This window comes from Pollicipes pollicipes, unplaced genomic scaffold (genome assembly GCF_011947565.3).
Source record: "Pollicipes pollicipes isolate AB1234 unplaced genomic scaffold, Ppol_2.1 Scaffold_5859;HRSCAF=6946_pilon_pilon_pilon, whole genome shotgun sequence".
NCBI lineage: Eukaryota > Metazoa > Arthropoda > Thecostraca > Pollicipedomorpha > Pollicipedidae > Pollicipes > Pollicipes pollicipes.
This window is the reverse complement of record NW_023596767.1, coordinates 93,364-113,266: the sequence shown is the minus strand read 5'-3', so window position 1 is coordinate 113,266 and position 19,903 is coordinate 93,364. Positions and strand designations below refer to the sequence as shown.

Genomic DNA, 19,903 nt, shown 5'->3' with positions numbered 1-19,903 from the left:
ACACACACGCCATATACGTCTCCCAAACTTCATGCCTATGCCATATACAGGTTGTTTGTGCTATTATCCTACAGGCCTTTTTGTTTTTCCTCCCCGGCCTGCACGTCCTGTTATTTATTCCATTGGACGATGTCTTGGCCGGGGGAGAGGGTCGTAAGTTTTGCAACGTAGAATGGGGTCGCTGGGCAGGAAAGTGCGGAATACTGTATTCAAAATACAAGGAATCACTGAATTTAACCCACGTTTTTCTGAAAGTTGGGGTAGCTGGAGCCTCCCCGTCCCACAACCGAATAGAGAACTACACTAGTTCATCTTAACACGATGCGATGTTCCATTTTAAGGCACCACGAGAATGGATAATCGTTCTCCGGCTCTTGTGCAACTATCTGCAGAACATTAATATACATGCATGGAAACTTTTTTGATGAGTGCATGCGTTGCCAAAATCAAAATATCCTTGATAAACATTGTCGAGCTTTAACGCACGCCTCAGCGAAGGGAACTTCATTCCGTTAACGTCAGAGCTGCCATATTCCTTGACGTGGATGAAGGCCGCTGTGGTGCGAAAACGTCATCAGCCGGGTGGGAGCCAAGTGGTGGGCTGGTGAGTCTGTGTGAGTGGGATGGATGTTTAGGATTGGGACATTAAAAATAGAATTGGGCTTCGGAGCTGCTTGCAACTGTTGAAAAAGGTGTGACATTTTCCGGTGCATGGGCACCTTTGAAATGACGTGGCTACGGCCTAAACTGTCATTGCGTGAGGCGCAATTTGCATTGTTGGGCCATGCCCGGTGTGGCTCTTCCGGGTGGTTATCTAACTGTAAACATGATCATGTATTTTCCATCTTTGTTTTCTTTCTCTTTTCATTTGTGAATTCAATCGAGTTGCGGGAAATTGGGTGCTTCTTTGGCAGGAGCTTGGTCAATTGGTGTTCCCCATTGCCATATGGACCGGGTCTGCAAATTAAAACTCCTGCAAATATATGATGATTTGAAATCATGATTAGATTTACATTGTAACATAGCTAAATTTGTGTGATGCTGCCTTCATGTTATGATTCCACTCCTCTATCTAGGAGCTGAAGCTATGAATGTGCAAATTATCATAAAGATAATGCACTAGTCCAGATATTTTGTTTTATTATCTTGAGTGCCTTGCATAAGGATTTTGGATTCAGAGCATGCTAGGCTGAGCTTTTTGCATTCATCTTGAACCTGCCACTTGTACCTGCTCTTCATGGTAGGCTGAGAGAGAGGCAATGCCAAATAGCCCCAGTAGCTGAATGCATCATAAAGCCTCAATAATACACAATGTTATATGAACCCACCTCTCAAAATGTCCTGATACAGCATACCAAATAATTTTTCTAAAGACCTGATCAAAGAAAGCTTTTACACAACAAGGTGTATGAAATGGCTGCCCCAGACCAGGTCAAACATCTGTTCAGGTACCAGCTAGGAAACATGGCTTTGTCTCTAAGGACATGCCCAGAGCATCTGGATTATAAACTGTGCAGCTTTTCTTTAGACCAGTGGAATTGCAAATGCTTGGCAGGATGCACCTCTCACCCTGCAACCCTGGTCTTTTTACCAGATTTGGATGGAAAACACAGGCCAAAAAGGTTAATGTGCTGGTGATCTACCAACACCTTGGTGATTCAGATTCTTTTAAGAAATCTAATGATCTGGTATATATGAACTAGATATCAATTGACACAATGTAGGCAGGGCACAGCTCCTGGCTCCTACCATGAATCTTCAGCATCATTCCTTGCCTTCCAGTTGGAATTCTCTGGCTGCTGGCATCCTTGGCAGATGATCCACTGTTGGCTGTGCTAGGTGGTATTGTTTGTATACTATCAGATCTCATCTGAGATGCAGCAAGTTGCCAGAAGCCCAACTGAATTGCACGATCTATGGATTAACGCTTTTTGCTGATGTTCTGATGCTGCCACTCACTCCCATATATTCCACACCATTCTGGATGAGTAGATGCTAGCAAAATTTTATCTAAAGAAACATCAAATGTTTACCTGTTGCTGTCAAAAAAATATAAGCTTTCACTGTGTTTCCTAGTATGTGTGATATGTTTTGGTTCACCTGACATATTTTTGACATACATTTTGTTTCACTTTTACATATTACAAATAAAGTAAACAGTACAGCCCAATTAATTCAACTTTAGTGCCAGATATATGTAAATACTAACTTTTGGGCATTGGGTAATTTGTTCATTTTCTTGTTAAAGAGTCAATCTTTATAATTGTGTTATTTTTTAATTTTTTGTTACCTAGGCACTAGTCATAAGCAACTAATCTCCATCTGCCCTCTAACTGAGTGCACCCATTGCAGGAACCATGGGGCCCAGCTTAGCAGTGTTTATGCTGGTGCTGCATGCGGCAAGAGCTGAGTACCGGCAGCCACCTGGGGTCAACCCAGCACACTATCAGGCTCAGGGGCAGGTGCCACAGCAACAGTTCCAGCAGCCACCACAACAGCAATTCCAGCAGCCACCACAGCAGCAATTCCAGCAGCCACCACAGCAGCAGTTCCAGCAGCCACCACCACAGCAGGGTGTTCCACAGCAGCAGTTCCAGCAGGTGCCCCAGCAGCAGGCAGTGCCACAGCAGCAGTTTCAGCAAGCTCCTCAGCAGGGGCAGCCTGTGCAGCAGGGCATTCCGCAACAGCAGTTCCAAAGGACGGTTAGTGTGAATTCTTCATACATGAGTGGCATTTAAGATGTTGTGTTGGTTGTGCTTTTGCAGTCATCCTGTGACACATTGTGATGCATATCATTGTGTGGTTGCCAAGTGATCTCCCATTTGTACTTTGTAAAAATCAATTTGGTTTGTATACTCTTAGTTGCTAGTAGTACTTGATAGTGTTACCATTTCATTGTTTGCTATTGACATTTCCAGCTTGTGATATGTGGTACTAATTATGAGTTATATCACCGGCAGGGTGGGCACGGTGGCCAGCAGCAGGCCATACTGAGAGACAAACAAAAGATCCAGGCTGAAAAAGAGTAAGTGTTGCATTCAGTGGTAGTTTTTATAGCCCTGGATAGGATTAATTATGGTTGTGGGATGTGTTTTGGGGTTCCAAACTTATGAGAGGTTTCACCAGTGTCCAGGCCTAGGACACCTAAAATCTAGAGTCCCAAAGCGTGAAGCAAGTGTGTGGATAAGCCAAGATATTAGATGGCTCAGTATGAATGATTGAGCAGAGGTAAAGTATTGTTTTGTTTTATGAGGTGCTGAAAGTGTTTATTAATTATCTAAGAGTGCGGTCATGGAGTTTGGTTGTAAGCACAGTGGCAACGCATGTATGAACCTCGTTGTTTTTCATTTTGATGAATGGAGTAAGTTGTGTAGATATTTTGATGCGACAAGCAGTATCAAGTGCTCTCAAATGGCTCTATCTCAGTTGCAGCTGCGTGCTTCTCTGTTTCAGTATTAGCTGGAAAGTTGAGAGCCAACAGTTGTTTGCCTTGCTTTGTGCCATAAAATGACAGGTCTGCCATCTTTTTTGCCAAAGATGGGGAGTTGCTGCCTTTTCACAAACTAAGATGGCATATCTGCTTTGTGTTCATCTCCTCAGCTCATGAGGCATGTGTATCAAATAAGCAAAGAAATTGTATTTCGTTTTGAACGCAAGCATTGATATACCTGGATGTTCGCCATGGTGTCATTCATTCATTGATGTACGTATTTTCCGTCGCCTGCAATTTGTTATTTGCTTCTTTGCAGGGTGCAACATGTCTAGTTCTTGAGAACTGAGTAGGTTATATCATCTCTGCCAGCTGCATCGAATGCTATGCCAGAGTGCCGCTTGCCTAGTCCTTGAGAACCGAGCGCGTTTATACACCAACCAGATGTATTGCCAGTCAGCTAACTCGGCGGATCGGACCGTTTTAGTGTCTTCGCCCCATAACACAGTGGACGGCGGCCGATTGTACGCGCGCTGCTCCCCACAGCCAATCTCCGACCCGTCACCGTCTCCGCCTATTTCAGACACATCAAGGAGCATCTGGGCGCGCCGATCGACACCGCCGGCATGTCCGAGGAGGAGCTGCAGTTCCACTACTTCAAGATGCACGACGCCGATGGCAACAACAAGCTGGACGGCCTGGAGCTGGTGGCTTCGCTTCAGCACTGGCACGGTACGTCCGCCCGGGAGGCTGCCGGCCAGCGTGAGTTCGGTTTGTCGGTTGGCACCGGTGCGTCGGGGCATCTCTCAGCGGAGCTTGTGTGGTCTGACCGGAGGTGATGGCTGTCCGTTGAAGCGGTGGTTGGTACGGGTCGGTTCTGATACTTGTCGCGAGTTTTGCTGCGGCATTTGGAGGGCGTCCCGTCTGAGTTCTGAGTGTGTGGGAGGGGCGTGACGTGCCGCCGACGCCCGGGACGCGTGCGTCGGCCGCCCGCTAACCGTGCGCCACGTCTGCCGCCGCACAGACCAGGCTGGCCACGAGCCCGGCCATCCCGTGCCCGAGGCCAAGACGTTCACCGACCAGGAGTTATTCGAACTGATCGACCCCATCATCGACCAGGACGACCGCAACCGCGACGGTTACATCGACTACTCCGAGTTTATGCTGGCCCAGCAGAACGCACCGCCGCCGCCGCAGGGCCAGGCGCAGGCGCAAGCGCAGCCGCAGCACCAGGCGTAGTCCCGCCCGCTGATTGGGGACCAGCTTGGCCGGTCAGCGCACCAGGGGCGGGGCCCACATTTTGCGGCGCTGTCGTCCGTCTGCCGCCCGGTCGGTTGCCATGGTTACCGGTGATCTGATGGGACCGAAAGAAAATCGGCGATGTCGTTCACATCGCGTTGTCATTCCTGCGACAGGGGTGTCCGTTGATATGCTGAGAGCATTTACATTGACAGTTGACGTACATGTGCACACAGCTGTGTCAGTGTGTGGAGGTCAGACAGGAGGTACAGGAGCATACGCCTACTTGCGTAATGTTTCCCTTAAATGCCTCATGGTAGGCGTTTTCTATCAACCATTGGGCCCAAGCGGGTTACAGATATTCTAAAGTGTGTTCAGATCCAGATCTTTTTATCGTCATGTTGCGCTGCTGTTGGTACCATGAATGGCTTACGTCTGCCATGGATAGGCATCCATGGATCCTACAGGCAGTTAAAAGTCGGCAAAAAGTTGTGGGAAAGTTGTGGTTGGAAAAAAGTTGGATAGGCATCCATGGATCCTACAGGCAGTTAAAAGTCGGCAAAAAGTTGTGGGAAAGTTGTGGTTGGAAACAAGTTGGAAAGTTGTGTTGGCGCCTCATGGTATTTCCGTAGTCCAAATCGCGTTCATGTTCTATGTTTCCTTTTACACGAGAGCACCGTGCTGTGATGGTACTGCGTCCTGCAATGCTCTTTTTGAAAGTAATGTTGAATGAGCAGTGATCCTTGAGCTCAAAGTCTCCACTAGGTGCGAATGCGCAGAACATTGCGGATGTACAAAAGCGACGCACTAATCTGCAGGAGACGATCGCTTCCGCTGTAGCCATGTGTACCTGACGGGGATGATCGTGGAAGGTTTGGGTTGCATTTCCAATATGTATGGCGGCCTGGGCCATTCTCCCTTTCTTCCCCCAGGGGTTGTTCGGGTTTCCAACGGTCGAACTGTTTCAGGGTACATACGGCCAACTTGTCTTGAAATTTTTGATGAGATTAGTCAGATGTTGCAAACTTAACAACATCGTGACCTTTAATAGCCTTATTTGGGAGATGTATCCAGAGTCGATATCAACGTGCTACATGTGTTGGAGACTATTGGAACTGCCCTCTAGTGCAAGGTGACCGAGTTGGGGTGCACCATGAAATGTCAGTTATGGACGTGGTGAAAGGATGAAGGCGCGCGCGTGATGGATCGTGCGATATTTCCAGTGGTCCCGCAAGCGCTTCTTAAAGCTGTTATATGAGGTGTCCCCGTCGCGAGATTTTTGGGAGGGCCTTTTGCGCAGCTCGCTGCCAGGGTGAATGCCATTGTTTTGTTAAGATATTTGTAAAAGTATGGGTGCTTCCATGATGTGTTGGCGACTGCTGTCCTGCAAATGTCTTCTTACGTGAAGACTCGTGATGGCTCGTGTGCTCGCGGTCATGAAGTCTCGCCAATACATGGTCATTTTTGGAGGTGCGCCATTGTAAACCGCCCCTGCCATGATTTCAGCAGTCGTGTCGACAGCCACCAACGTCACTCTCTCGTCCGCTTACGGTCCTTTCCATTCCACCTGGCCGTGGGCAGATGCGTGCCTGAATCTCAAAGGTGGATCCAGGATCCCATAGGCCCCATGCTTGTGTTGGCCTGGGATCTTCCGGGCGTCTCCAGGCACATATCTGATCGCGGGCGCTATGATCACCGTTCGGAATGAACATGTAGGTCGGCATTCCGCGTGCCGCCTGGCGTCTCACCAACTCGGCATCCCCGTGCAAGCGTGCGAAACGCGGCCGGGCGCCACTGGATTTTCGTGGCGTTGCCTTTTCGTTTCGGTGATGCACAGTGGAGACGGGAATTCTTCCCGCAGAAACGTCAGCCGTACCCAGGATGCTGATCTGCAGGTTTGTACTCCAGCGCGTTACTGGCTTGACAATTACTTTTGCGACGTGTTGCTTTGCATCGTCTCGAGCTCCTACGCATGTACGTTTGGCTTTCTACGAGGTTCTGCTAGTTGTACATATGGTTTCACTGCGTTTTGTGAACTGGAGTTTCGGAACGATTTCACACTACCGTCACCTGCAGAATACGGTGGCACGCGGACACCAACGCCAGCCATGTTTCATACCGTCTAACCGCCTGCGGGGAATCAGTCGATCCACGAGTGCTATCCGTCCCCTAGCTTCAGCAGCTCAACTGAACCACGGTTGCTCGGAGGCTTAACCGGCCGTGCCGTCCCCGCCTCCGCATGTGGCCGTTAAGGTCTGCACCCGTCCCGCACGTGGCAGCGCACCACTAACTGAGACGGCGCGGGCGACAGACGAGGACCATTCGGACGGCGAGCACGCAGCCCGGCCGCCGCCGCCTGCCTACCCCGAGTGGAAGGTGGTGGAGATGGTGGACCTGACGCTGCTGGATTCCGACGCCGACCGGGACGGCTACGTCAGCTGGGCCGAGTTCCTCACCACCAGCTCCAGGATGTAGCGTGCCTCGCCGGCGTTTGGCGGACGGAGCCGTGGCAAACCAAGCACTTATCGTGTGTGTCTGGATCGATTAGGAAATTTCGTGGACTTGTGTATTGTCGCTACGGGTGAAATTTCTTATTCCGTTGGGGGAGAGGGTCCAGCCCCCCTCCCTTTGAGAGTGGGCCAGACCCAGAGAGAACCTCGCTTGTTGGCTATGTTGAGATCAGGATGCATCTTGTTCATGTTTTTCACTGTTCATCACCCAAAAGAAATTCATTTTAGGGAACCACGCCCCTGGCTGTCGCACTATGCTTACGATCTGAGATTGTTCTAGTTGGCTGGGAATTAGCTTAGTGCATGGTGTCTTACGAGCATGATCGTGTCGAGGATATGGTAGGTTTTTTTCGGTCGGGTGTTCCTCGGAGCCGGGAATTTGTTTTCGCTAAGCTTACGCCTGTCATGAGGCAAGTAGTCATGGTACGTACATACCAACGACGTGACTTATTAATGATAATGATATCATCCACCTCGTGAACTTAATTTTGTCTCGTTGGCACGACTTCCAGCAAATAAAACAGGAAAATTATCTGTACCTCCATCTGTCCATGGAATGTGTACTCATATGTATAAACACATACACTTCAACACAAAGGCAACATTAAACTGACTGGGTACTGGTTGCCTATCCTACAAAGTTCGTCCCATCATCCACTCCACGGCGTACATGTTCCTGCTTCGCACTGCCAACAAAAATTTATACAGCACATGTCCTGCACACGCTGCCTGTCGCGCGTACATGGATGCACAGTGGGCATGTTAATCACATGCAAACTGAAAAAGCAATGAGATTTCACCTGCTGACGAGAGAAGCACGGAATACGGACGAACCCACGAATGAAATACACATATTGCAGTCACAGGTCATAGAAAGGTCAGAATCTGAAGGAGAGATTTCCAGTTGCGGCGGAGATGGCGCGATGTGCGTCAGAGCGCGCTGTACAACATCTACACATCCTCTGTCGACCCGTGGCAGGCACGGCTCAGCTGGCCGGCCGGTCACCTACTCGGGCTTGAAGTGCCCCCACTCGCGGTTCATCAGCAGCAGAATGTTCTTCTTCAGGTCGGGCCCGATGAGCGGGTTCATCTGCGCCATGTAGCAGTAGAGCCAGAACATCCAGCAGACGACCGCCGTCAGTATCAGGCAGCTCTGGGTCACGCCCCGGTTCGGCCCCTTGCGCACGAACAAGGGCAGCACGCCGCCGACCGCCACCCAGAACAGCGTCACCACCACCAGAGGGACTGCAGACGCACCCATGACGGCGGAGGTCACCTGAGGATAGTGGAACACAGCGTCATGGCAACCAATAGGGCCACAATCTCCGGGGGTACCGCAGACGCGCGCCAAGGTGAGGCTGTTGGTGGGCAACAGAACGCAAGGCCCCAGACAGCATCATAATGACAACCTGGGAGAACCAGGCACTCTACACAAATGTGAATCCTTGTCCCCTCATGACAGGCCTAGAATACCTGAGATGCTCAAGACTACAATAACAAAAATAATGCAGGTATGTCTGCTTTATTGACTGGGGCAGTTCCAGTGCTTATCCACTGTGCTCAATCAGCTTTTATATATATATATATATATATATATATATATATCATATATAGTGTTTATATATCATATTATATAATATATATATATATCCAGTAAATTTCATGATTTATTTCATGGTGTCCACAGTGATACCTGCATCCACCCAACTAAGCACAGCTTATGGTCAACCTTCCTTCATATCTGTGTCATTGACCACAACTTATTAGCAAAAGATCAGGTTTTGAAACATGGGTCTTGGTCAAACAGGGATGGGAACTCAAGGGTGAAATTGATGGAACTGTTCTAACTACATTTAAAATTGAAACCATCAATAGGCCTTAAGGCCAGACAAATGTCTGTATCCCAAGAGTGGATCAAGGATCCCATAGTCTCATGTTAATGGGATCCAGCAATGTTTTTTGGGCTCTAAGCACAAGTCTCATTGAATCCATACAGACAGAGAGTGAGAGCCCTTGGTAAAATACAGGCACATCTTTCTTTTGATGTAAAAGTGTATGTTCTGGGACATCAATCAGTCCCTATGGCATAATACAAAATTGGTCAATCTCTGCACAAACAGGCCAGCATAATAAGTATCAGAAGTGGTGTCACACACTTGTGCATGCTTTTACTGGGTCACCTCAGACTTTCAGAGACAGAGGTCCTGGTTTGCTAACTAACTGCCTGCTGCAAAAACATTCAATTGCAGGAAGCATGACAGCCTCCTTCCCTTCAATGAGTGCTGTGAAATGTAACAAGCATAACTGAAAGCTTATCTTATACAATTGGAGGTCTTCTGAAGGAAGGTTAAGACCAAGATTTCAGAGAACAGGGGGCCACAATAAATGCACTGAATACTGACATACTTGTCTAAATTGCCATCTTAGTTAGCTATCAAAATAAGATAATTTCAGTCCTATTATGTCTTCAAATAAACCCTCATAGGCCAATGTAGAGGTTCTACCAGAATTAAAACAAAATAACAACAAAGAATTGTATTTTAACAATATAGGAAATACATGTTTTAACATGCGCCCTACAGCAGACATTTCTATTCTACCCTAGTCGAGCTGGGCAGATCCAGCATGCAGTCTTGGAGAGACAACAATACTTCACCGCCATCCATGCAGCCAAGTTCAAACTGTGGAAACACTGGTCACATTTTCTTCAGACCAGCACCAGCATGTAGTAAAAGTATGTAGTTGTATTACCTGTTCTGAAGCTGGTGACATAAGGTCACTGTCTTCACCTTCAAAAACTAGATAATCCACTTTAGCACATTGCAGCCAAGCCCAAAGTTGGAAACTGCTCAACCAATCTGCTTGGAACCTTTATCAGAAGACAAAGAAGATATGATTTTATTTGGTTAAAGGGTTTGCAAGTTGGGACTTGGCTGTAATGTCCTAGTGCTTTGTGCAGTTTTTGAAGGTCAAGATAATGACCTAAGGGCACCAGTTTCCAAACAGCTGATGAAACTGCATTCTAGCATGTGATTGGTCCTGGTTTAAAGAAAATCTAACTGGTGGTTCCATAGTTTGAACTTGGCCGCATGGATTATGCTGAAGTAGTGTTGGCCATCTTGGGGACCAACACAAACTTATTGTGCCACTCAACTGTGGCAAATCTAGCAAAATGGCTTCACAGTACATATATATATATATATATATATATATATATATATATATATATATATACATATATAGTTCTAAAATATTTTGCTTTGCACAGCCCAGGGTATTTTGCCACCTTAGATGCAAGGGGCAGAATACAAAATGCAAGTTTTGGGATAAAAATTCCTCAACTGGGAAGCTAGATAACATTATTTGTAGGCAGCTCATGGTGCTTTGGGGAAGTCCTGCTGTAATGCTGTGGTGCATGCAAGACAAAGAAGCCTATATCTTCCTGTCTGGATAACCTGAGGATGATTGCATAACCCCCTGTAGCAAGACATCCATCAATTTAATTAGAGTGCTTAGATCAAAAACACTAAGCCAATACCAAGCATTATGCTCGCACCAACTTTTATTGCTTGCTCTGAATGGGTGAACCAAGTACAAACAATGCCACACTAGACACACCAGTGTCAGCATGGTGTCTCTGGACCCATGACATTTTACTTTGTGCTAAAAGATTGTGATGCATTTATAGAAGCTATAAATTTGTTAACAGAAAGATACAATACCAAAAAATGGATGATAAATTCAGTGTAATTATGGCCCATTTTGAGAAGAATCAACTGTCAGTGCCAATAAGCAGAGATAAGATTTAGAGAGTGCTCCTTGTTGTAAAATTATTGACCTGCACCATTTCAGTCATGAATGGACCTACCCACTTATCTTGACTGGTCTGCAACCTTTTGCTGGCTGGCACTCACATGCATCATACTGAGATCATGCCACATTGCACTGAATCTCCAAAGTATTCTTTTGAAAGAATGTGCTTCTAACCATTAAGACTTGGGGAGTATTCGCGCATGACTTATTTTAAAACATGACTACTTTGAACCCTTGGCTTTTTACAGATGGAAATGGTGGTGACCCAGTAATTAACTTGTAAGTGGTTTCATTTTCAGCGTGCATGTACTTAAATTGTTAATGAGATGATGATGTTGAACTTTTCATACGACAGCCAGTCTCCAGCCCGCTCCAAAGTCAAATGGATGTAGGAAACTGGTTTGTAAGCCCCCATCCTGGTAGCGGCCATAACGCCGTGAAAGTCAAGACACGGCTAGTTCAGAAACTTCTCACATACCTCAATATCAGCACAAGTAGCAAAGAAACACAAACAACACGGCACAACTCACTTACTAGAAACCCGTCAACCTAGTCCCCTTCCGCGACAATACGTTCCCAGTGGATGATCACGGTCATGTGATGTACTGAGACATAGTGATGGAAGCCATTGGGTGTGTTTACTGTGTTCGTAGCAGATCGGAATATATATGGTGGATAAAATGTTTTGAAGAAATATCTGTATAGGTAAAAACTATTTATGTCTTACATTACCTCCATTGATTTGATTTTTTCAGTTCAAATAGGTCTCTGAGATTAAGCCTACCAATATTTCATGAAGAGTACCTGTACAGAACGCATTTCAATGAGCTTGCACCTACCCTAGGGCACAGTTCAGTCAATTAGGCAAAATCCGCAAAGAACGTTGGGTTGCAACATGTCTTTCGCTGTCAACTCAACAGGGAATCGAAACTGCCCGAAAACGAAGGATCGCATGGGCTCTATATAAGGTGTTTATATACGGGCAGAGAAGCGATGCAACGAATCCAACACGGGGATCGAAGTGTTCTGCTAAGATATAGTGCACTGAGAGTCAGCAAATTGTAGAGAAAACCAATTTTTCAGGTGTATCACCGCGGTCGTCCTGTTGAATGTTTTAACTAAGGGCGAGAGACATACCACCCACAATACTCCCACATCCATAGGAATGCATCAGTTTCGGCGTAAGTACAACAACTGATATAATTTAGAGCACGTTCAGTACATGTGACGAAACTAGCGTTGATGCAAGTTGTGTTACGCAAGGCGGCCGACGGTTGGTACGAAAGACCAGAGAAGCACTGCCAAAGCGACAGCTGTTTGCAAGATAGCCTGACCTCTTTGCATAAAAATCGACGTCAGCAGTCTCTGGATGCTCAACAAATTTATATTTGAGGTGACAAAGAAACACGCTACCAAAATCTGGGCACTAGCACTGCACTGTCAAAAAATGGTGTCAAGATGGGCACTAGCACTGCACTGAACCATCTCAAGCTGTCCCTGCAGCATTTGGCATGTAATCGGCAGTTTTTCACGTGGTATCAGCAGCATGCCTTCAATGGCGACCTTGCCTACATTCTGCCGTCGAACTCACCCTCACGCCATTAATTCTCTAAATCATGACCACGTCCGGCTACACCCACTCCACCATCTGGGACTGAACGGCGGAGATAACGAACACATCAACTGCGTTTCAGAGAATTGTATTTTGCAGGCTGGCAAGACAACTTCTACATACGAGCCAATATATGCCATATTCGAGAAGGTACATCCATGGATCCCCTAAATCGGGAAACACACACGCGCAGCTGCGGCCCCGGGACAAGTCGGGCGCAATCCCCGGCCACTTCCGGCGCCGCACTCAGACGCCACGACACCAACAGTTGAGTATTTCATCGTTTCGCGCCAGCAACAACGCAGTGGGCCCGCCGGCCCGGACAGACGATCCGGCCAAAACAGAGAACAAGGCGCGTGGCCAGCTTGCGGCCCGACCACGGAAAGCACGGTGCGGCTCGGCTGGCGGGGCCCGCTCTGCCAGAACAGGTACCACACGCCGTCTAGCGGTCGCTGGCTAGCGGAGCCCACTCTGCCAGAACTGATACCACGCGCCGTCTGGTGGCCGCTAAGACAGACGTTGGAGCAGTAGGAGACAGGTCAGCGAGCGACAAAATGAACAGCTGGTCATGCAAGGAATGAAACGCAGGGATGATGATAGGACAACCAAGAGGAGGGAGGCAACGTCCGGAACCAATACGATCGTCAGATCTCTATTATCGCGGGCGGAGTACAAACCCCAATCAAATGTACTGTCAGGCATTTCCGGAAAGAAGCAGTGCGTCACAACAGGTGCGCAAACATCGCGAGCCACCCTGCGCCGCCCACGCAACAAATCAATCCTCTTGCCCCACCTGGAACACCTCACAAGTCAGTCGTTGTTGCAGCGTGACCCTCCTCACCCGAGGAACACAAACAACAGCCTGCGGGCACCACCGGCTCCACGCGCCGGCTCGCCACCGGCCGCCGCCGCCGCCGCATCCGACGCGCTCATTTAGAGTGAGCAGCTGGAATGGCGTCTCGGCGGCCGGCGCGGGGCCGGGTCCAGCCCAGCTCCGGCCCGACCGCGGAGACATCCAGACACGCGTCGGCAGCACGCACGACGACCCCCCTAGCGGCACTCCGCACCACTCCCGGCCCAGCGGCCAACAACGCGGCGCCGCCGCCGTTCGCAGTCCATCCCCAGCGGCGGTGAAGCAGGTCACGTTTTCCGACGTAAAATTATGATTATCGCAAACGTTGCCGTACCTAGCCGGAGGTAGTTCAACCAATCACCCACTCAGACTGCCGGATAAAACGCGCGCGCGCAGGCCAGTCTCACACGGTGTGCCAACAGGGCACCGGGCGGGGCGGGCCGCGTCGGACCCGATCCGGCCCGCACACGGCCCCGGCACGCATGCCCGATCGCTAAATACGCCTCGCGTATGCACAGAAAACAGCTACCTACGCTCTCTCGATGTTGCATATATACACATATACGCTGTGGACAGTTGCTCGAATAACGGACGAGCGACAAATTACCTACGATTACCTGCGTCCGCCGCGCGAGCGGCGCTAGCACGCTGCCATCACCGGCGTTTGAGTTCGTCGGCTCACTGCCGGCTATCCGCCGCGGCCGGTGCCGGGCGGCGCACGTCCGCGGCCGGCGCAGTATCACAAGGCGTGCGCGCGGCCGGCCTGCCGTCCCAGCAGTTACAAGATGGCGCACGACACCGAGCAGCACCGGCTGCTGCCCGCTTTACTCTTCTGGCGCGGGTCTGCAAGCGAGACGAACGGCGTGAGAAGCAGGTCACCAAAGCCAGTGACGCGAAGGTGGGCGCGGTATGGCGCGCCACCAGGCTGTGAGGGACAGGGGCTGTTCAGCCTCGCTGGGAGCTGCTGATTGATCCGCACATGTGACAGCCTGCTTCATCCATGTACATCAATATGACGGAAGAAAAGCATTGGCACAGCTCGTTAGGGCATTGGTTCACAGCTGAGATTAGAGCAATTTCCGCTGCTGTGGCAGAACAGATGCACTTAATGGCTAACAATAGCCTCAATAGGTCGTGTGTAATGATTCACAATTCTTTCTGAGCCGTATTGATCGTTGCTACGCCTGGAACTCATGAGATTCAGCATCAGGCAGTGCGGGAAGCATAGCGCGAGCTGCAGAACAATACCTCCGCAGCCACGCTGTAACGGTACGGGTGACAAATGAAAAAAAAATGTGGGAGAGAGCATTATCGCTCACCCTAGAGTGAGGACACAGTGATTAATTCATCTTCACAAAGAACAAACCACATCAACAGCAATATAAATGGCAAATGGACTACAGTTTAATCGTTTTTGGGCTAGTGAACTTCTCATGTCATACTGCACGACGGAGAAAAGATCCACAGATGACCTTGAACACACAGCATCTGGACTGCTTTCCAGAGCTTTTACTCATTTCCAAAACTATCTATTCATTCCATGTGTCTGTTGTTCCCATGTGTACACCTTTGCTCCAGCGGAGTAGCACGTCAACAAGCGAGGGTTCGCAAAATCAGCATCACTGGCGCCGGGCCATACCTTGTGAGTTGGGCTCCGGCAGCGTCTCGCGCGGCACCAGGTGCATGACGGTGGTCTTGCCGAGCGGCAGACCCAGCGCGCCCAGCGTCACGTTGTTGTGCAAAAATCGGCCCTGGTAGATTAGCCGCAGCACCTCCGCCTTCGCCACGGCCTCCTCACTCCAGTCTGTGGACATTGGGACACAGGCTGATATCAAAGGCCTCCTCACTCCAGACTAGGGGCATCAGGACAAAGGCTCCTAACCAGGGTCTCCTGACATCAGTCTGGGCACATTGCGACATTACAATAAGAAAACCCCACTCTAGAATGGGGGTCAGGCCCGAAGATCCGCCATGGCAGTGTGGGCACAACACCAATCTCTTTTAGAGATGTCTTGAAGAAGGAACTCTTTTAAAAGAAGCCTTTTGGAGAACTTTTTTGGTGGCATGTCTTGCAAGAATAACATGACAACCAAGTCATGTGATAGGCATAGCCTGTAGCAAGGACCCCGCAACCACCACTCCTGTATTGCAAAACGCATTCAGTGTGTTTATTTGCTTTTGACTTCAAGCTAAATCGCATCAGGCTTACAGTACATAATCATCTGCAGACATGTGGGCTGATGAAATCTATAAGCATGTCTGGCGATGCATGTTTTAAATAAAACATTTGTGTTACTCGTCGCCCAAAAGAAAACAAAACGTTGATAATGGTACAATTCAGAATAGTCACATATGACAGTGTCATTCATTTGGGATGATATTTTATGGTCTTTACTTGTCAGGTCACTTGCTGAAAACAGCTGTAGTGCTTCCAGCAATTTCTAAACGTGTTTTTGTAGCACTAAACCAACTTCCTTTTTTACCACCAAACATTCCAGTCTGAATCACATGATGCTAAGAAATCAATCCTAGCCGCAAACACCTATTCTGCCGACACTACATGCCAGTCCACAGTGTGCGGCGCTAGTGGTCAGGTGTCCGCCCCTCCAACAACGGAGCTCCCGGAACGGCCACCCGTCCATGCAGGCGTGACCGTGCAATGTGACTGTGGTGAACATGCAATGAAGGATCAGCACAAAATAAAATACCTAAATTGAAGAACCTACCCAAGAAAAGGAAAGTTCACCTCATACATGACTTGTGGTCCTACTCCTGCTTACCATAAAGCTTCAGCTCAGGTTTTAGCTTTCAGAACTCAGCTTTTAGAGTCAACACTCCACTCAGGTAATGCTTGGCACTAAGCATTATGCTGGTCACTTCCCTTCGACGCAAGTGTCGACCACTTTTCGGCCATTTCTGACACGATTCAAACCACATGTCAAAACCCTACCCCGGAACCACGTGTACATCATCCGCTCCCGAAACGGGCCGAGCCGCTTACCTTCGGGCCACGTGTCGAACACGAACTGCGCGATGTCGCCGGCCGAGTGGTATGTGCCGAACAGGAACTCGCGACTCTTGCCGCTCACCATGATCAGCCGCAGGTTGATCTGTCGCCGGGGAAGAGCGCACGTGACTTAACGACGGCGCTCGCGCTGCTCCGAACCGCCGACGGCCAGCCCCTCGGTCACACAGACGCTGAACAGGTGCTATCTGGTTCAACTGGCGCGTCAAATCGCAGTCAGTTGTCAAATCATTTGGCAGAAAGCTGATGGCTGTTGGCACGTGGCTGGCACTGGAGTAAATATGAGATCTTGAAAGTTGGCACATCGACAAATGGCTCTGGGTCCTGGAGTGGAGATAAGAGACTTTGCCAAGCAAGCAAGTGCAAAGAAAGCTTTGCAATGTTTGGAACTACTTCAAGCTACCATATTTCATTTTGATACCTATTTTATATTTCACATGAGGTTGCAACTCCAATCACAAAGCATTCTCAAATATCATGCAGCTGGTCACATCAAAAGAAGAATACAACTTATTATGACACAATCAGAACATAAGCTTCTGATGACTGCTTTTTTTTCTCCCACGAAAGGATGTGGTGCCCATGAAATCAGTGGTATGCCTCTAATATGTTGCAACAGCTCTGGGTGCATTATTTATCATCAAACAAGGGCTGAAAGGAATATAAGTTTATCCATTGCAAACTTTGGATTTCTTGATACTATATCCCAACCCATCTTTAAAGCAAATGCCCAGAGAGCATATCATCAGCATCCATTCTACAATGGAAGTACCAATCAGTTCAGGCATTACAAGGACCCTACACTAACAAATGCATCTTGCCAAAATGATTGTCAGAGCACCAATGGTTCCAACTAAATTACCTACAACCTCAACCACAGCATCAGGCCACCCCTCACAATGATTAGTAATGCCTGCTGGTCACGCACCTTGTCAGCTGGTATGCTCTTGTTTCGACTGGAGCCCGGACGAGACATGGCTACTTTGGCCTCTGTTGGCCGCGCCGTCCTTGAGGGAGACTGCGGCAGGTCGGCAGCCTGCTCGGCTGGCTCTGCCTCCTGCTGGGACAGCTCTGCAGGCAGCTCGCCTGGCTGTGCGGGCTGCTGGACTGTGGCCGTTGGCAGCAGGGTAGGCACGGCCGGCGGCGGGCAGCTAGTTTCCTCAACGGGATCCAGGGTGGCTCATGTGGGTTCACTTATTGATCCTGTGGGCCCATTAGGAGTCAGATAAATGAATGCCGCTCAAGGGTACACTGCACTAGCCTCCCGAGGATGCTGCACACCAGCATTGGACAGTTCACTGGGGCACTGGATTTGAACATGAATATGCCATAGTCATGGAGATAGAAAACCTATCTGCCCAATGTCACCTGTTGTAGTGTCTTGTGAATGTGCTGGCATTAAAAAACAGCACAAACCATTTTGTTTTGATGCATTTCTGGGGTCCAAGCTTATGCTAAGCAGTGCTCACTGCCATAAGAACAGCTCCCTGGAATTTAATTGCAATTCCAGTATGACAGCAAAACTTCTGGCAAAAGTTGAATGTGATGCAATCCTCAGCATGGCACACTGCACCCTCTGATGTTATCTGACCTTGAGCAGCAGCTACCATAAGGGCAGACTATCCCAGTGAGTGGCAAAACAAAGGAGCACCACAGTGTCTTGAGGCTACTCTTTGCACCACTGGTGGATTGGAGGGCAGGTGCTCATCTGCTCTGCCACTCCCCAAACTTATGCACAATACTTCACCTGTTTGGGACTTAAAAACACTGTTGTACATGACCCTGGCCAGGGAGTCAATGCAGCAGCAGAAATGGTTATTTCCCCTTTATAGACCAAACCTCCCCTACATAGCTAGCATATACTGCATCTATTCACCAACATTGAGCCTGATAATATATTTTCCTCAGTGCATGATGCTGACAGCTGAGCTGCATTAATATGTAGTCTTTACCAATAATTCCCACTAATCCCCTTATCATGGCCCAGCACAGCTCTATCATTGCTCTCCTAGATAAATGCCACCAGCAATATTATTGCCAGATGCCACAAAAACAGTGTGGAAAGGGAAACAGCTTTCAGTGACCAGCCTGCTCATAACTTTTTATCTACTTTAATATTGGTTTTCAAAAATCTTAATGACTTTCTGCAAACCATTACTTTGCCAACCCTAGCTGAAATTGAAAAAATCAAAATTTACACCCACATTTTTACTTGCCATCAATAGGCTGACCTTAACACACTTCTGGAACTTAATATTTCCAGACAAAACACCCAACAAATAGCCCTCAATCAATGTAGCACAAGGTACGATAACCTAATGATAATGATTTGGGGTTGTAGGGTGCATCAACTGCTGTAGGTCATACAGCACCCATACAATGACCTAATAAAAAATTAGATGAGACAAGCTCCGTTATACCATTTGGTATCCTTTAAATATAAGATGCTCTAGGAGCCATAATTTCTGTTGTAATCAAATATGCTCCTTGAAATGACAATGACCTAATAAAAAATAACATTTCAAAGAGCATATTTGATCACAACAGAAACTGTGGCACCTAGAGCATTTTCTTATGCTTAAAAGGATACCAAATGGTATAACTGAGCTTGTCTCATCTCATCTGATGTTTACTTCAATATCTTCAAGTGTCAGACATTTCTTTCAAAAAATTTCAAGCTCACTCTCCCCTGATAACACACACATTGTGTTAGATGGAATCCTCACAATCTTTGTAATGCTGGGATTTTTTTTTGCCAAAGGTTTTGGCACAACATATAATTGCACCTTATTAAGATTTTGTACTACCAAAACCCCACCATCTGTCCATCTAAACCACTGACAAAATGTGTTCAAACTGATTTGATTGGTGCTACATAAAAACAGTTAAAAGTTAAACAGGTTAGTAAGGTGACTAGGATCCAACTTACCAAACTGCTACCTACATCATCAGAAAAACCCTGAAATCAAGCTTTAACAAATGACTCAGACACACAAATGCCATCAGCAACTTTGATCATTTTGAAGATACTTAAAAACATCACCATAATACGAACAGTTTAAGCAGGTCACCACACCACGCTTAGGTCACGAACTGGTACACAATATAAAATCAGCCCACGGGTTGCAAAGTGACTTCAGTTATCAAACAAGCCAAGCCTCGAATCAGTTTCTTACAGTGCGAATCGTTCCATGAATATCCCATGCTGAGATTAAACCACATAAGAGAGATCTTGAAATGAATGCTCAGAATATAACCAAGTAAACATCTACTTGACCACCATAAACAAATAAAACATGGCGTGCGACTTTTCCCTTGTCACAGTGCCAGCTTTAGTTCTCTAAAATACCGCAAGAGGTGTGGGTAAGGTCATTTTGATGTATAGCTAAAAGGAGAACAAAAGCTGTATTTGGTTACTGAA

General features: G+C 47.9%; 3 protein-coding genes across 8 annotated transcripts in view; 1 reads left to right on the top strand and 2 right to left on the bottom strand.

Moving 5' to 3' along the window:
• Positions 1-579: 579 nt before the first annotated feature.
• On the top strand, positions 580-7,869 carry LOC119104115 (putative mediator of RNA polymerase II transcription subunit 29). 4 transcript variants are annotated; one of them, XM_037227794.1, is made up of 5 exons: positions 580-614; positions 2,353-2,702; positions 2,958-3,025; positions 4,014-4,162; positions 4,455-6,138. In XM_037227794.1, the coding sequence occupies exons 2-5, from the start codon at positions 2,358-2,360 to the stop codon at positions 4,667-4,669; spliced, it is 777 nt and encodes a 258-aa protein (XP_037083689.1). In that variant the 5' UTR covers positions 580-614; positions 2,353-2,357; the 3' UTR covers positions 4,670-6,138. The 4 variants fall into 4 exon arrangements, with proteins under 4 accessions (XP_037083689.1, XP_037083691.1, XP_037083690.1 ...); XM_037227796.1 differs by lacking the exon at positions 4,455-6,138 and adding an exon at positions 6,981-7,869 and having other exon boundaries at positions 603-692; XM_037227795.1 differs by having other exon boundaries at positions 603-692; positions 2,961-3,025.
• The window catches only part of LOC119104117 (V-type proton ATPase subunit e), a 30,153-nt gene continuing 17,957 nt past the window's right edge, over positions 7,708-19,903 (bottom strand). Inside the window, exons 1-2 of one of the 3 annotated variants that reach the window (XM_037227800.1) lie at positions 11,527-11,602; positions 7,709-8,455 (exon numbers count right to left, since the gene is read on the bottom strand). In XM_037227800.1, the coding sequence (XP_037083695.1) occupies positions 8,186-8,440 (255 nt within the window). In that variant the 5' untranslated portion in view covers positions 8,441-8,455; positions 11,527-11,602 and the 3' untranslated portion in view covers positions 7,709-8,185. Of the gene's footprint in view, positions 8,456-11,470; positions 11,603-19,903 lie in introns of those variants that run through there. The other 2 variants (XM_037227801.1, XM_037227799.1) reach the window with 2 other exon arrangements.
• On the bottom strand, positions 12,677-19,808 carry LOC119104116 (ubiquitin-like protein 3). Its single transcript, XM_037227797.1, has 5 exons — positions 19,659-19,808; positions 17,411-17,685; positions 16,459-16,567; positions 15,097-15,261; positions 12,677-14,300 (listed from the first exon to the last, which is right to left on the bottom strand). Exons 2-5 carry the CDS (start codon positions 17,456-17,458, stop codon positions 14,236-14,238), a joined length of 387 nt encoding a protein of 128 aa, XP_037083692.1. The 5' UTR covers positions 17,459-17,685; positions 19,659-19,808; the 3' UTR covers positions 12,677-14,235.